The sequence below is a fragment of the Hyperoodon ampullatus genome (genome assembly GCF_949752795.1).
Source record: "Hyperoodon ampullatus genome assembly, chromosome: 6".
Classification (NCBI taxonomy): domain Eukaryota; kingdom Metazoa; phylum Chordata; class Mammalia; order Artiodactyla; family Ziphiidae; genus Hyperoodon; species Hyperoodon ampullatus.
In genome coordinates, this window is record NC_136919.1 from 42,434,158 (window position 1) to 42,450,927 (window position 16,770).

At 36.8% G+C, this 16,770-nt stretch overlaps 1 protein-coding gene across 4 annotated transcripts in view; it reads left to right on the forward strand.

The window, feature by feature from the left end:
- The window catches only part of TUT7 (terminal uridylyl transferase 7), a gene marked incomplete at its 5' end in the record, with an annotated part of 58,435 nt that overhangs the window by 27,594 nt on the left and 14,071 nt on the right, over positions 1-16,770 (forward strand). For 3 of the 4 annotated variants that reach the window (XM_079707119.1, XM_079707121.1, XM_079707120.1), the window contains 12 exons: positions 393-479; positions 1,084-1,184; positions 2,874-2,931; positions 7,322-7,425; positions 8,080-8,169; positions 8,998-9,111; positions 9,286-9,363; positions 9,986-10,163; positions 13,412-13,459; positions 13,546-13,637; positions 14,977-15,092; positions 16,287-16,612. In XM_079707119.1, coding sequence (XP_079563245.1) covers positions 393-479; positions 1,084-1,184; positions 2,874-2,931; positions 7,322-7,425; positions 8,080-8,169; positions 8,998-9,111; positions 9,286-9,363; positions 9,986-10,163; positions 13,412-13,459; positions 13,546-13,637; positions 14,977-15,092; positions 16,287-16,612 — 1,392 coding nt within the window. The remainder of the gene's footprint in view (positions 1-392; positions 480-1,083; positions 1,185-2,873; positions 2,932-7,321; positions 7,426-8,079; positions 8,170-8,997; positions 9,112-9,285; positions 9,364-9,985; positions 10,164-13,411; positions 13,460-13,545; positions 13,638-14,976; positions 15,093-16,286; positions 16,613-16,770) is intronic. The other variant, XM_079707122.1, reaches the window with a different exon arrangement.

Here is a 16,770-nt window from a genome sequence, read left to right on the forward strand (position 1 = left end):
TTTTTTAAACCTCTTCAGAGAGTATAAGTGATGAAAGAAAACTATTGGTTCTCTTTAGAAAAAATACATACATATGCACATGCTCACAAACTATTATGTTCACCTTTGGGGGGAGTTCCCTGAAGGCTGCCTTCATAGAGCTCTGGGTCTCTGTGAAACCCAGGAGCAGAACCCTTGTTCAGACTGCTTTACATCTCAGGAGCAGTTCTTGGTGATAGACTCTCTCACGAGGCATCTTTATTTTACATTGCTTAATGCTGTCTACTGAGAAGACACACAAAATTTAGAGTTTTGTTTATTTTTTTTAAAGCCAGTTAGGTTTTATTAAAAAATATAATTTTTCAGAGAATGTGAACAATCTTTGTTTCTGAATGTATCTTTATTTTAAACAGAGGACTTTTCTCCAACTATTTTAGAAGATCAGGCACGTGAACATATTCGGCAAAACCTGGAAAGTTTCATAAGACAAGAGTTTCCAGGTAAATAATTTTTTACCTTTATGAAAAGAACGATAGTGTGACTTTCCTTCAGAATGAGTACATGTGTTACAACAACATTAATTTTGAGACTAAGAAAGCAGTCTTGCAGTGATGGTGGGGACAGGGCTTCAGTTGTTTTGTGATATACCTAGGGTGGTTTTTGGTCTTCCCAATCCTAGTTTGCCAATAGAAAAGACAGATGCAGTGTAGTATTTTGCTTAGCAGATACCACAAGTGAACTTCATTTAGTATTAGGTTTAGAGTCAAAGTTCAGACCTGTAAAAGTGAATTTATTTAGAAAGTAGTAAGCTTACATTATTAAATGTGCTGAGATGATCCACATTTTCCTTGAAATGTCCTTGCATTTAAGAAGAAAGTGGCATTTGATAACCTTTCATGTCTTCTATAGCTTGTATTTATTTATTTATAGTAAATTTTGAGAGAAAATATAATAAATGACTAGTTAATAAAAGAACATAATTATAATGAGATTATTATAGGACAGTTAACAACTGGGTATTTTTGATTCATGAGAGAGTTGTTTCGATCAGAAAATTAAATGTACTCAGGTAATTAGGTATGACTTCTCATATATCCCTAACAGGAACTAAACTGAGCTTGTTTGGCTCCTCCAAAAATGGATTTGGGTTCAAACAGAGTGACCTTGACGTCTGTATGACAATTAATGGACTTGAAACTGCTGAGGTACAGTGACCACGTAAAACTTCCATTTGCTGTGGAGTGTGATTTGACAATCTTGACTGACAATACAGCATGGTATTTTCCCGATTTATCAGGGTGTATCATACGGAGTATGCCATTTGGCACAATCTGTCTGGTCAGATAACTTAGAAGTTGAGAAGTGAATGTGAGGAGTAGAAAGCCTTCTGCTTGCAACTTGTAGTGCAAACTAGATTTGAAAGCAACATCTGGGAATTCTAGAAAGCCAAACCAGCCTCTCCCGTGTCCCATTGGCATAGCCACTAGGCTGACTCAGGTACATAAATATGCCAAAGTAAGGTTTTCTGAGAAGTTTTTTAGTAGGCAGACAATGTGGTACAGTGATAGGAGAGTGCTAAACTGAATTCAAGACAGACTTGATTCATCAGTCCTTAAGCATGTGGTCTTTGGTTGATAATCTCTAATATGGAAGTGAGATCCTCTTGCCTCAGGAGATGGTTGTGCTCATCAGCTTGGATCATGTATGTCAGGAGTCAGCAAACTATGGCTCGCTGCCTGTGTTGTAAATATCAGTTTTTATTGGCATACAGCCACACCCCTTCATTTATGTATTGTCTACATCTGCTTTCACTCTGTAACTTCACGGTTGAGTCCTTGCAACAGGCCATATGGTCCACAAAGCAGGAAAGGTTTGCCAGCCCTCATGGATATGAAGACATTTATAAAATGTAAAATACTTTTGAAAAAAGGTGTAAAGTCTGAGAAGTACTGAATTTTTTATTTATAACAGTCCAAATGCTGTATATCCAAAGGAGTGATGCTGCTGTTGCTCAGGATCTTTTTATGCCTCTTTTGAGTTTCAAGTTTTTATCCTTTGAGGATGTATCTGATTTGGGAAAATAGTCAAAAGTTATCTAGCATGACTATGGTGAATAAGGTGGATAAGCAAGATTGGGTCCAATATATGGAATGACCTGATTATATCGGGTGGCCAAAAAGTTCGTTCGGGCTTTCCTGTAAAGTTCTGAAAAGACCCAAACGAACTTTTTGGCCAACCCAATACATCATCAAGATTGAATTTTTACATGATTAATAAACTAGTCTTGAGGGCATTTCTAAATTAAATTCCAAATATATTCTGGGAAGTATATAGCCATCAGAAGGACTTAATGTTTCAGCCCGAATGTTTTTAAATACTTGAAATATTATTCATATTTCCTGTATGACTTTCTTTTTGTGCATTATATTTTTTACTGGCCCTGTGGAGAAATAATCTGAGCTTAATTACTCTCCACAGCATTTCATCAGCTCTTAATTAAAGTGTAATGAAGGTCTACCCAGAATGAATAAGACGGGCCACAGAAGCTCCCTCTTATTAATTCTGTCACATAAAGAGTACTTCTGAGTGACATAATTACATAGCGGGGAAAAATGGAGATCCTCGCTGGTTCAGAGACTTTTCTGGAGGCACTGATTTCAGCCTCTCTTGTGCCTCCAAGAGCAACCCAATGAGGGTTTCCATATCCTTAGGATATTCCTATGAATGAGGATTAATGCTCGCCTAAAAGGGAAAAATGTATGTAGAATAATTTGAAGTTAATTTTGTTATTTCTGGAGGAAATGGAAACTATAAGACAGGTTAGGAACCTGTCTTCCATTTCTGATTCAGTAGTTTGTGCCTTTTTTTTTTTGTTCGCGCCATTTTTCTTGCAGGGGTTGGACTGTGTAAGAACTATTGAAGAATTGGCAAGAGTCCTCAAAAAACATTCAGGTACCTCTATAAGCTTTTTCTAAAAAATATTTTTCTTTTTTATTAGTGTTTTGCATACTTAGAATTTATGAATGCCAATGAAACAGTGTAGTGGCTCATATAATATTTATGGTATTGGTGTCTTTAAAAAAAATCTTATGTGATTAAGTATGAAAAACTGAGGAATTGGTTATAATATGTGTGTGCATGTTTTTGCCTCTGTCAGTTTTATTTCAAGACAAAGTATATACCACGCAAGAAATTTTGGGAATCGCTTTGCCTTATCAGCATTGTGTAAATCAAAGTGTAGGGGCTGCTCGCAGTGATGTGAAGTGTAGTGGAAAGCACCATGGACTAGGGTGATGGATTGTACTTACAGCTGTTTAGCTGTGTGTGACCCTGAACAAGTATTTACAGCTGTAAAATATACAGATTCTGTAAATTGTGCACAGAGCTGAAATGCCATTAGCATATTCTCCTGCCTCTCTTTGTCAGAGGCAGCTATGGATGCTGTTAACAGTGAGAGTCTTCATTTAAACTGTGGTTCATCAAACTTCTGTGCTAAGAGTTGAAAATGAAAGTGAGCAAGATATTGTCATTGCCTTTGTGGAACTTAAAATCCATGCACCATCCATGAAAAGCTTTCTTATATCTTAGTGAAGAGTAGACTTAAATTCACAGCGTGGGCATGCACACATACATACATACATACACATAAATATGCACTTGGAATGCCCCTTTTTGTTGCATTCTTTTTTTAATAAATATATTTTATTTATTTATTTTTGGCTGCGTTGGGTCTTCGTGGCTGCACGCGGGGGCTACTGTTTGTTGCGGTGCACGTGCTTCTCATTGTGGTGGCTTCTCTTGTTGCAGAGCATGGGCTCTAGGTCCGTGGGCTTCAGTAGTTGTGGTGTGCGGGCTCAGTAGTTGTGGCACATGGGCTTAGTTGCTCCGCGGCATTTGGGATCTTCCCAGACCAGGGCTTGAACCCATGTACCCTGCATTGGCAGGCAGATTCTTAACCACTGCGCCACCAGGGAAGTCCCTGTTGCATTTTTTATTTCCAGGAGTTTAAAGAGGATACTGTGTTATTTAAATAACAGGGGGAAAAAACTTAATTTTGATTTACTCCTAATGAAAACCTAGCACATCACTATTTTTTTAATATGCTTTGATATAATTTTTTTGGTCATTGAAATAAGCATTTTGGGACTTTTACCTCTAAAGATCATGTGCTTTTTTATTTTTATTTTTGAAGATTATGCAAAGAAACTAAATTCCTAAGCTTCCGTGACTATTAGTTATTTAGTGCTGAGCTAGGTTTTGACTTTTGATTTTGAAATAATTTCAAAGTTAAAGGAAAGCAGCAAAAATTGTATAAAGAACTCTGTCTATCCTTCATTCAGATCCACAAGTTGTTAACATTTTACCACATTTGATTGATCATTCTATCTCTTGCTTGCTCACAATTTTTTTCTGTACCATATGAGATTAAGCTGCAAACATCACGCCCCTTTCCCCTAAATACCTGTGTGTATTTCCTAAGAATGAACCATGTTAAAAATAGGTCATTTTTAGACTAGAAATGACTTTTACATACAGATTACAATGTAATGCAGATTGCATGGAACAAAAATGGAATAATAGCTACAGGACTATGATTAAGAAAGCAGTCTCCCCATGTATTTTATTGGGTACCTGTTATGTGCTCAGCCCTGTGTTGGGCACTTAGGGATGATAGAAAAATAAGTCTATACAGGTCTTTGACAGCTTTCAGATCTCAAAGTTAAGGTAATCTCACAGGCTATGTAACAATGTGTGGTAGTATTCATTTATTAAAATGAGTTGTAGAAACTACAGTAAGTATTAAATAACTTCTGAAGAGAGAGAGATTCTGGGAAAAGAGTTGAGTAGGGGAGGTTCATGGAAGGGATGGGCTTTTTCTGATCTCTGATGATGATGAACGTGATTTGAAAAGGATAGGAAGAGAAGTCATCTCTGAGATGCATGGATGTGAGTGCGAGAATCACTGTAATATATTTTTTAGGACAGTGAGAAGATTGGTACATTTTGAGAGGAATTTCAAGTGGGAACTATTAGGAGATAAGGTGAAGTCTGTAGATATTTGGAAGCCACTGAACTTTCTTCAGAGGGGAGAAACCCAATAAAAGCAAAACTTAGACTTTTTTAGGGAGCTGATATACTCTTAGGGAAGATATAAGCTAAGTGACAGGGCAGAAGGACCTTAACCAGATGCCAGTGATCCTAAAAGGAAAAGAATATGAGAGATTCCAAAGGCAAATCTCCTAGAATTGGAACCTACAAGTAGAAAATAAGGGTTCAGGCTGATGTCTGGGTATTTGAGAAATGAGAATGTTTGCAGAGAACACCAGTGTGCCATGAAGGTATAATCTCCGAGAGTTAACAGTACAGCAAGCAGTTAGAAATATGGAGTTGTCAGTTAGGATTGAAGAACAAAATGAAACAGTTTTCTATTGAAATGCTTGAAGGAAGAAAGAGAGACAGAAGCCAAGCATAAAACAGAATTCCATGGGAGCATTTGAGAGAAGTTGAGGACCAAGCTTTAATTCTTGAGTGTAGAAATTAGGGAAAGACACTGAAAAAGGAGCTATTGGAATGGTAAAATAGGAACCACGATGATGTGCTATGAATAAATCCTAGAGAACAGGCTTAGAAGTGTCATACTGGTTAACAGGGTCAAATTCTAGAATGGGAAGGAGATTGAGAAAAAGGATATCTAATTTAGAGCCAGTATAGCAAAGTGGTTAATGGGGCTTCTAGAATCAGACTCTCTAGTTTTAAATCTTCGGTCCCCGCTTTCTGGCTGTGTGATCCCCAAAAGTCACTCAACTTCATTATGAGCACTCAGTTTCTCATCTTTAAAGCAGGAACAACAGTAATAGCATTTAAGATTAAGAAAGGCAATACATTAAACTACAGGGCCTGACATATGCTAAGTGTTCAGTAAGTACGAGCTTCCTTGCCTCTCCTCCCTATCAGTGTGTTAGACTTCTGTCTCCCACACAGACCTTTTTTGCTGAAATTTCTTTCATCTGTGTACTTTCTTTCTAAATTCCAGACCACTAGGGATCTGCCCTCTAGCCATCACCACTTAACTCTCTCAGAAGGAGCTCAAACCCCAACATCTCAGGATGAGCTCATCTTTCTCTTTACTGCCTCCCTTCTGCTACAGCCACCACTACCTGCTCGTCCTTCTGAATCCTCTTTCTTGCTTATTGACATTGGCTTCCTTGGAATCACCAAAATGAATGAAGTGATAATTAGCCTGTCCTAGACTAGGTTCAGTAGATTCAGTCATACCTAGATTTGAATCCCAGCTCCACAGTTCACCAGCTGCACATTCCTAAGCACATTCATTTCTCGGGGTCTCTGTTTCCTCATCTTTTGGGTAAGGGTGAATGGTCTTAGGAGGTAATGTTTGTAAAGGAATCTAGGTACTCAGGAGATGGTCTTACTGTTACAGCCCTCCTTCTCCCTTATCACCCCTACTTCTACTTCCCCAACCCATCCAGTTATGGATGCTCTCACACATGTCTTACTGCTTCTCTGCCAGGTCAGTTTTTATAATGGTCACTTAGTCTCTCTTCCGGGTGCCTCCAGTCTATCCATTGCCAGGGACCTTGTCTAAATAGATGTGGTCAGTGATTCTCCCCAACTTACACCAGTTCATTGGCATTTCTTTGCCTGTAAGGATGTATATGTTCCCTATTTGGACTCTTCCCAGTTTTTACCACATCTCCTATTACTCATTATTTCTTTCCCTCAAGTCCACTCTGTAGCCTAAACAATTCCATGGAAGTTCCCTGAACATGCCGTTCTGCTTCAGGCATCTACCCTTTCCCTGTGCAGTTTTCCTTGCCTGGTAAATCCCCTCAGCCTTCTCTTTTTTTGCCTGTTCTTTTTCAAAGCCTAGCTCAAGCAATTTACTTCTCTGTTGAAGTTGATTCCTTTCTTTTACTGACATAGCTTCTAGCTCCAGGATGAGTAATTTTTGTTTTGAGGATTCTGATGATTACCCCATGGGCTTTTCTCCATATTATATGTGTAGTCATATGGAGAGAATAGGTAGGGCCCACATAGTCCAGATTCTGTAGTAGTTTCCTCTTTTGTGGTGTTTATCAGACTGACAGCCCTATACACATGCACATGATCCATTGAGTTCCTGAAGAGCAGTGGCTGCCTTGTTCATTCTTGTACTTCAGATATTGATGTGTTTAACAAATGTGAACTTTGCCAGAAGAGTCTTCCCAGATGTTTGTTAATAACAGAGAATTCTTTGACTAGTCTTAGTGACTCACATTAACGTAAGAGCAACTTATATCCCCTGCTGCTGTATTTAATGACACTATCTTATTTCCCAACCTAGGGCTGAGAAACATCTTGCCTATTACAACAGCAAAGGTGCCAATTGTAAAGTTCTTCCATTTGAGAAGTGGTCTGGAAGTGGACATCAGTTTGTATAACACATTGGTAAGATTTTCTTTAGACTTTTTCTTTATGGAGATTAAGGGGAGCAAGTATCTCTTAATTTACACAATCTTTCAGTAAAATTAAGCCATTCATTTCATCCAATTCATTCTTTCAGTAGTTATTTATGAGTGCTTGCTAAGTGCCTGGCAGTGTTCTGAAGCTGGGGATGTAACATAGAATTGAGTTAATATTAGTATTCATTTAAAATGAGGTCAGAGTGGCAAGTGCTTTTTGTTTGGCTTGAACTTTGTTTTAATTTTGGAGTGGGTGTGTGTGTGTGTGTGTGTGTGTGTCTTTGGTCTCATACCTGGTTTATTTCAGGGCTTTATTGGCCCTCTCTGGCCCCTAAGGACATTTAATTTGAATAATGGGCGGGGAGGGGGGGTGCAGATCTTACATTGACTTAAATGGAACTGATTATTTTAATAGCCCATATTTTCTAGGAATGTTTAGACTAAGGAGGCCTGAGATCAGATGTCACTTATAATTCTTATCTAGTAAGTTCAAGAAGTTTGTCTTCAGGGGAAAAATATTAGTTTCAGCCTAAATGTCTTCATCCTAAAATGAATTACAGTGTAAACCTTTTCAGAAAATTCCATCTTAAAACTTGTTCTTCTAACTGGTAGACTTATAGTGTAATTTCCCTTTTAACAGGCCCTTCATAACACAAGGCTCTTATCTGCTTATTCAGCCATTGATCCCAGAGTGAAATATTTGTGCTATACCATGAAAGTATTTACAAAAGTGAGTATGCTTCCTCTTGTGATTTATCAGGAAATCTCATTACGTCTTCAACCTTGTTGAAAACATAAGTCTGTAACAGAAACAGACTCAGTGATACAGAAAACAAACTAGTGGTTACCAGTGGGAAGAGGAAGCGGAGCGATAGGGGTATTATGGGATTAAGAGACACAAAGTACTATGTATAAAGTAAATAAGCAACAAGGATATATTGTACAGCACAGAGAATATAGCCATTATTTTGCAAAAACTTTTTTTGGCCTCACCGCACGGCTTGTGGGATTTTAGTTCCCTGACCAGGGATTGAACCCAGGCCCTCGTCAATGAGAGTGCAGAGTCCTAACCACTGGACCTCCAAGGAATTCCCTATTTTGTTATAACTTTAAAGGGACTATAGTCTATAAAAATATTGTATCACTATGTTGTACACCTGAAACTAATATAATATTGTAAATCAAATATACTTCAATTAAAAAAAGAAAAAAGATAAGTGAGTGTTTTTAAAGAACCATAGCCATGTCAAATGCTTTTAACTATTTGAGAAGCCCTACTCAGCAAGATAAATTTTGTTGCTTAAATTTTACGTGGTAACCTAATATTGCTTCTGGCTGATAGTTCCACAGCTTTGTTGGGGTTTGTTTTGCTTTGATTTTTATTTATTTTTTTGGTTGGTCTTACTTGGTTTTGTTGGCATATTTTAGCATTTGAAAATGTAATTTTTATATTAGTGCCCTCTAGAAGCACCTTACTCTTAGTGACAATAGAATAGATGCAAGTGTAGCAGAAGACATTGGTGGTCTTTCCTTTGTTCCTCCTTTTCCTTCCCCCCAGATGTGCGATATTGGTGATGCTTCTAGAGGCAGCTTATCGTCATATGCATACACGCTTATGGTGCTATATTTTCTCCAGCAGAGGAACCCACCAGTCATTCCTGTCCTTCAAGAGGTATTAGTAAAAGAAATTGTATTTCTCATCTGTAGAGCTGGGTGATCTTTGAGCCCTCTTCCTTCTCTAAAATTCTGTGGTTCTGTAGTTAAAATTTTTACTATTTTCCTACAAGTTTTTGTATCAATGCATTAAGTTTGTAATCCATACTAATAGTTTAAAAATTAATTTCAGATATACAAAGGTGAAAAGAAACCTGAAATATTTGTTGATGGCTGGAATATTTATTTTTTTGATCAAATAGATGAACTGGTACGTATTTTAATAGTAAAGATTTTTTACATCCTTGACTGAAAGTTACCTATCCTATGCTGTAGTGTAGATGGTCAACAACTATATTATCACTTGTAATATTTATTTATATTATGATAGTAAAAAAAAATAGCACATACAGATGATTCCTTTGAAGTTGAAAACATTTTTTTTAAGCCAGGTGAGTTTCTAGGGACTATATCCAGGATTTCTTTAATGCCTAATAATTCCAAATGGTCAAGTAACTTTATTCCAAATGAACAAATATTTGCTCTGTGGTTTCCTACAGAGAGTTAGGAAAGGCTCTCAGTTACAGAGATATAATAACAAGGTGTCACCAAGGCTCTTAAAATTTATTTCCAGATTCTTCCACAAACATGCATTCTGAGGTTTGGCATTTAAAACCCTGAGCTCTTTCTGTCTCCAAGTCATAGGGTAGAAACTAATAAACTCATGTAAATGATATTTTAAAATATAAAAGAAAAGTTATATAATTGTATTTTTATGTATTTAAACTCTAGTTAATTAAAATAAATCCAGATTTACTCCCTAAGATACAAATGACTATTGATATTAACACTTTACTATAGAGCATGATATCTCTTGTTCCTTCTATTTCTAGCCCACCTATTGGCCAGAATATGGAAAAAATACAGAGTCTGTTGGGCAGCTATGGTTGGGACTTCTTCGTTTCTACACAGAGGAATTTGATTTTAAAGAACATGTTATTAGCATCAGGAGAAAAAGTCTGCTTACAACCTTTAAGAAACAGTGGACATCAAAATACATTGTTATTGAAGGTACAAATAAAATCAAACTTAAAACTGAATAGAATATAGAGATTGAACTGTGAGGGTGTTCTTCATCCTTGCAGAGCTCTTCCAGAGCAGCCATGAGCCACTGATCGGGGTGTGCCTTGCGGCCATCCCGTTACTGTCCACATCAGGCAGACTTGTCTGTTTCCAACTTAAAGATTTATTTTTAAATGGCTGATGCCCTCCCGTGGGGTCTCTCACAAATCCAAAAGTCTTTGTTCACCATGACAAGCCCTTTACCTGTGTTTAACAGGTACTGGAGAATAAGGTTGCTATAGAGGTAAGCCAGCTTCAAAATAGTGGGACTTTTAAAACCTTCCTAAGTGAGGGTTTGAAGAGTACCACCGAAAGTCAGTTTTCAAAATCCTTATTTGCTGTTTATTGATGGAGAAGTTTACCTATAAGTAGTTAGATATCAAATTTGCCATTTATTTCGCCCATGCTGAAGCCTTCCTTGAATGCTAAGATCCATGGGCCCTTGTGTTTGTATTGATATTTGATAGTTTATTTCCACTTTGGGAGATTTTTGTTTCTATCTTTGTAGATTTTTTATTAACTATATATATATTTATATATTCACCAAATTATTTTCAGTGGTTGCTCAGTACTGGTTTTTTTTTATTGTTGTGTACTTGTTTTACAATATTATATTAGCTTCCTGTGTATAAAATAGTGATTCGATATTTTTATAGATTCCTCTCCATTTAAAGTTATTATAAAATATTGGCTATATTCCCTGTGCTGCACAGTATATTCTTGTTGCTTATCTATTTGATATATAGTAGTTTGTGTCTCTTAATCCCATACCCCTATCTCGCCCCTCCCCATTTCCCTTTCCCTACTGGTAACCGCTAGTTTGTTCTCTATATCTGTGAGTCTGTTTCTGTTTTGTTACATTCATTTGTTTGTTTTATTTTTTAGATTCCACATATAAATGATCAATTTGTGGGATTTTTAATTTTAAAGACAAAATGGAGTTTAAATGCTTAAAAATGAATTGAGAAATGGCTTAAATATTTTGTTGATTTTGGTCCTTTTTTATTTTTGTTTTAATATAATCATACCACCTAAATAATGTGTTACTTTAGGTTATGCTTTTATCATTACTTCTGCTTATTGACAGTATTAAAATACTGTGAACATTTGTAAAATTAAATTCAGATGACAATGGGTTATAGATACAGTTTTAACTTTTTGGTATCTGCTATGTCAAAAACATAGAACTTTGTCTTAAACCTTTCCAGAATCACAGTGGGTACTTATGGTCTGCCAATTATTAATATTTTTTTCTTAATTTTTTGAAGCCTCATTATCTTTTGCTTTTAACTTTTACATTATTTACAAACGAGCCATTAGTAATAGGCTATATTAGAAGGAAGACTTGTAACTAGTTATTCTAGAACTGAGAAATTTCAGTGGTGGTAGTTTGTAGTGTCTGTACAATAGCTAATATCGTAGTATCTCTGCTACACCAAGCAAACAACCAAAAATACTTCCACATAGCACACACATAAAAATCACCAGAAGAAAGCATGACCAAACCTACTAGAAAGGTAACCTTCTCATAGCAATTATTAGTATAGGGTTAAACTGAGTAAAGGGTCCTATACACCGGTAAACTCTTAGTGGGTCTAAATCCCAAATGGTATACCCCAGTTATTATACATTAGAAGCATAACAGACAACCAGAAGGAATGCCTCTTTTTACTTCTTTACTCCTTTTGTATGTACCATATACATCCTCCATTTTCTTAATGAGATGATCCCCAAAAAAGGTTTTGGGTTTATTTTTTCCTTTGCTTTCTTAAATATGTTTTTAGACATTTATTGGAAATAATTAAATATCTACACATAATGTTTAAATTGTGAATTATTCTGTGTATTTTTATTTTATATCAAATATAAAATAGTATTTTGACTTAGAAATAGTGCTTTACCTGAATTTATTTCATGAACCAGTTTATTCAGATCTCACATACATCTTTGACATCAGCATTTTTTTCATCATTTCTACCACTTTTTGGATCATCTAACAAATAATATTTCAGATACATCATGTATATATACCTATCTAAGACATTTGAGATGCAGACATTTCAGACCATATGGGAGGGACTTCCCTGGTGGCACAGTGGTTAAGAATCCACCTGCCAATGCAGGGGAAACGGTTTTGAGCCCTGGTCCGGGAAGATCCCACATGCCGTGGAGCAACTAAGCCGGTGCGCCACAGCTACTGAAGCCCATACACCTAGAGCCCGTGCTCCGCAACAAAGAGAAGCCACCGCAAAGGGAAGCCCGTGCACTGAAACGAAAAGTAGCCTCCGCTCGCCACAACTAGAGAAAGTCTGTGCACAGCAACGAAGACCCAACGCAGCCAATCAATCAATCAATCAATCAATCAATAAATTCTAACACAAACCATTTGATTAAAAAAAAAGATCATACGGGAGTCTTTTTTTGGGGGGGTGCTGCATTGGGTCTTCGTTGCCGCGTGGCTATAGGCACGTGGGCTTCAGTAGTTGTGGCTCGCGGGCTGTAGAGCACAGGCTTAGTTGCTCCTCAGCATGTGGGATCTTCCCGGACCAGGGATCGAACCCATGTCCCCTGCATTGGCAGGCAGATTCCTAACCACTGCACCACCAGGGAAGTCCCAGGAGTCTTTATATAAAGCTTTTACTGGAAATGGAGATCCAGATAGCCATTGGTATGCTACTGGGACAGGTGTGTGTGTCTGTGTATGTTTTCATTTATCTTATGTTTTATGAGCTTCATGATAAATTATTTTCTAAAATGATGTTTTAAAGGCTGTTAATTAGCAGGAGCATTCAGTACTAAAATGTTTTAAATATATTTGTGACCTCTATATGCCTGTAAAACTAGCATGATTAGGTAATATCAGACTAATATGTCTTCTCCAAACAGTATTTTGTTGTTCAGAATGAAGCACCTTCTCATAATATGAAGGACTCTTCAAGGATTCAAATATAAAGCAATACCCTCTTTTCTGATGGATACTTTTGGGGGAAGACTTGCCTTATATTTAGGAATATATATATTATTACTTAGTTGTATTATAGACTTAAAACTCATTAAAAAGGCAGTCATTTAATACTTTTATTCATGATAAAGTATGTAACACTTTCTTCTTGTTATATAGACCTCACTTCATGTATGAATACTGGTATTTCCTATTTGATTATCTTTTTTTGTTTTCATTAATTTTCTTTACTTAGATCCATTTGATTTGAATCATAATCTTGGAGCTGGATTATCAAGGAAAAGTAAGTTATTACTTTGTTTATAAATATTAATTCCATCTCTTTTCCTTTTAATCCCTCTAATTGAGCCTTTACTCTTTTCTTCTTAGTGACAAATTTTATAATGAAAGCATTTATAAATGGGAGAAGAGTATTTGGTATTCCAGTCAAAGGATTTCCAAAGGACTACCCCTCAAAAATGGTAAGTGTTGGAAATACAAAAAACCAATTCTAAAAGCCATTTAAGCACCTAATTTGTATACTTTACTTCAGTAATAATCTAAATATTCTGGAAGTTTGGTGAGTCTAGCCAAGATAAAAACCTTTTAATAAACATCCCTGTTTTGAAGCCATTTATCAGGAGAACAGGAAGAGATAGCCGGAAGTGGAGTTTGGGTGGGAAAATTAATAATTTTGTTGCTGCTGCTTTTCCTCGGTAACACACATTGGTGGCACTGCTGTTCCACCAAGCATTCAGCTCCATACCAGCCTCTGCAAACCCAGTTTGCACATATCCAAGGACATCCCCCACCCCCTCATATGACATCTAGATTTTTCCAGTCTGCTTGCAAAGAGTAATAAATCCCTTAATGGGACAAGAGAGAGTCAGTGCTGCCTGTGCTAAAGATCTGTCTGTTCTCATATAACCTAATAATTAGGTTTTTATGGAACCACACTCACTAAAAACAAAACAAAACTGCATTATAAAAATTCATTTCAGTGAGAGAAAATGGGAAGGGGTTAGGAACTAGAGAGTTTTATATTAAAAACAAAGGGTTTTTTTTTCCTGCATTAATTTTCTTAATAAAGACTTTTTAAATGAACCTTAAGTTATTGGGTGTATAAGCATGTTCAGCATTTGATTACATCTCTACATCTAGTTTTTGCTAGATACTGCTGTGGTGGTCTTCTACACCAGTGCTTTTGAAACTTGTTCAAACAAATCACCTGGGGATTTTGTTAAAATGCAGGTTCTGATTCAGGAGGTCTGGGGTGGGGCCCAAGCCTGTATGTCCTACAAGCTCCCAGGGGATGCCACTTCTGCTGGTACCCACCTTAATTTTGGTGGCAAAGAGACTAGAGTCCAGACCATTGTCTTTCCTTTCCTCTGATATTTTCCTTCAGAAGCCACAACAAAGCAACAGCACATAGCTTCTTTCTTTTTAGGTTTTAGCCTTTTCATTTTATGAGAAAATGAAGTCTTTGTACCTGGCCTCAGCTTCCCCCAAGTCCTAGAAAGCTGACTCACAGGGATGTGTAATGCTTTTGTTCAGAAGTGTGCAAGGGAACAAGCTATCTTTATGGTTAAACAGTGTTCTGCATGATGAATAGTAATAAACAAAAATGAATTTAGGTAAGCCTATCCTGAATTAGACCTCCTAATGGTTTTAGATTTTGGAATTAAGCAATATAATAATAACTATTAAAATTAATAATGTCGATGTTGGTATGTCAGTGAGATTCCTGATTGATATTGGTTAGTTTTTGTGTTTGGATCTCATATTAATCGTTCAGATTTTTATATATTTATATTCCGCTAGGAGTACTTTTTTGATCCAGATGTGCTAACTGAAGGCGAGCTGGCCCCAAATGATAGATGTTGCCGAATTTGTGGGAAAATTGGACACTTCATGAAGGACTGTCCTATGAGGAGAAGGTAAGCAAATATTCAAAAGGGGTGGTTTTGTTTTTGTTTTCTTGCTGTACCAGTTTTTAAATGAGGTTCTCTTGTAACAGAAAATAAACGTATTAAATCCAGCAGTTCTCAGATAAATTTGAGCTTTTTTTACCATGAAAATGAAGTGATTTAAAACATGGCTTTAAGTGCAGATGACTAGGATTAACTAGGGTGTACAGGCAACAGTCTTCCAGGCCCAGTCACCTTTCCTAATCTGGGGCACAGCCCTAATCATCACTTGATCATTTGGTTATCACACTGTCCAACAGGGATGTAAGAACAAAAGAGGAAACTGAAATTCTTCCCTTTTACAGCAGTGAGGAGTTCAGAATCATTTCAGTCAATGAAAAGTAAAATGGTTTTTTTTTTTAGGATCTCAGTTACACTTCTATGTACAATAACTGGGGTGTACTGTGTGGGAATTTAGACTCACTAATACTTTACTGCACTGTAGTACCCTTCACTTGTATGCATTTTAATTCTTAATAATTGCTATAGTGACCTACTCAATTTGGGCACCATGCTTTCTTATGATAATGATTGCAGGAGGGCAGAGGGGGACATAGGTTTGGTTGCTTGCTTGGGACATATTCTTGTTTTGGGGTGGTGGTGGTATTTTTAACTGGATGATAATATTCACATTTAAAAACATGCCACTTAAAATAAGTCACCATCTGGAATTCAAGGCTCTTATTTAGTACTTTATTTTTATTCAGATAATAGTCACTGATCATGTAGGGCAAGGAAGAAATAATTTTGACAGTTTAAGAACATAAATCTCCTTATAACCACTGTTTCCTTGTGAACCTGAAGTTTCATGTCTCAAGTTTCCAGTGCTGGTAAAGAATGCTCATGGGCCAGAAAGGTTTAAGAAATCACTCCAAGGATAATTTGAGTTTCATTGCATCAGTATCAGAGTAGGTATTAAATTAAGGAGTTCCACTAGTTGCAAAAACTGGTTTTACAGCACTGGAGTACTTGTGAGAATGAAAAAAACTACACCCTTAAGCCCTGAGGTTGCTTCTTAATAGAGAAGATGCACTTAAATTGTTAAACTCTTGTTTTTCCCTCTGATGCCTCCTATATCTGGTTGTCTCCTAAACCTGAAGTGACCTTAGGAATTTATTTAGGTTTTTGTTCAGATTTTTCCTACTAATATTATATTTTCTACAGAGTGAGGCGACGGCGAGATCAGGAAGATACACTGAACCAAAGATACCCCGAGAACAAAGAGAAAAGAAGCAAAGAAGACAAAGAAATTCAAAACAAGTACACAGAGAGGGAGGTATCAACAAAAGAAGATAAGCCCATGCAGTGCACACTTCAGAAAGCCAAGCCAGTGAGGGCAGCTGTTGACCTGGGGAGAGAGAAAATTCTCAGGCCACCAGTGGAAAAATGGAAGAGACAAGACGACAAAGACTTAAGAGAAAAACGTTGTTTTATTTGTGGAAGAGAAGGGCATATTAAAAAGGAATGCCCACAGTTTAAAGGCTCTTCAGGTATGCACACCCATCACACCTTGATGTTTGCACTCACATCTCAAGGGAAATCTCTTTTTTAGAGTTCTTAAGTATTTTATTTATATTTATTTCTTTAACAGATCTATTTACTGGCAAAGATTTTACTTTTAAGAAGGTGAACCCACCTCTCCTGCCTT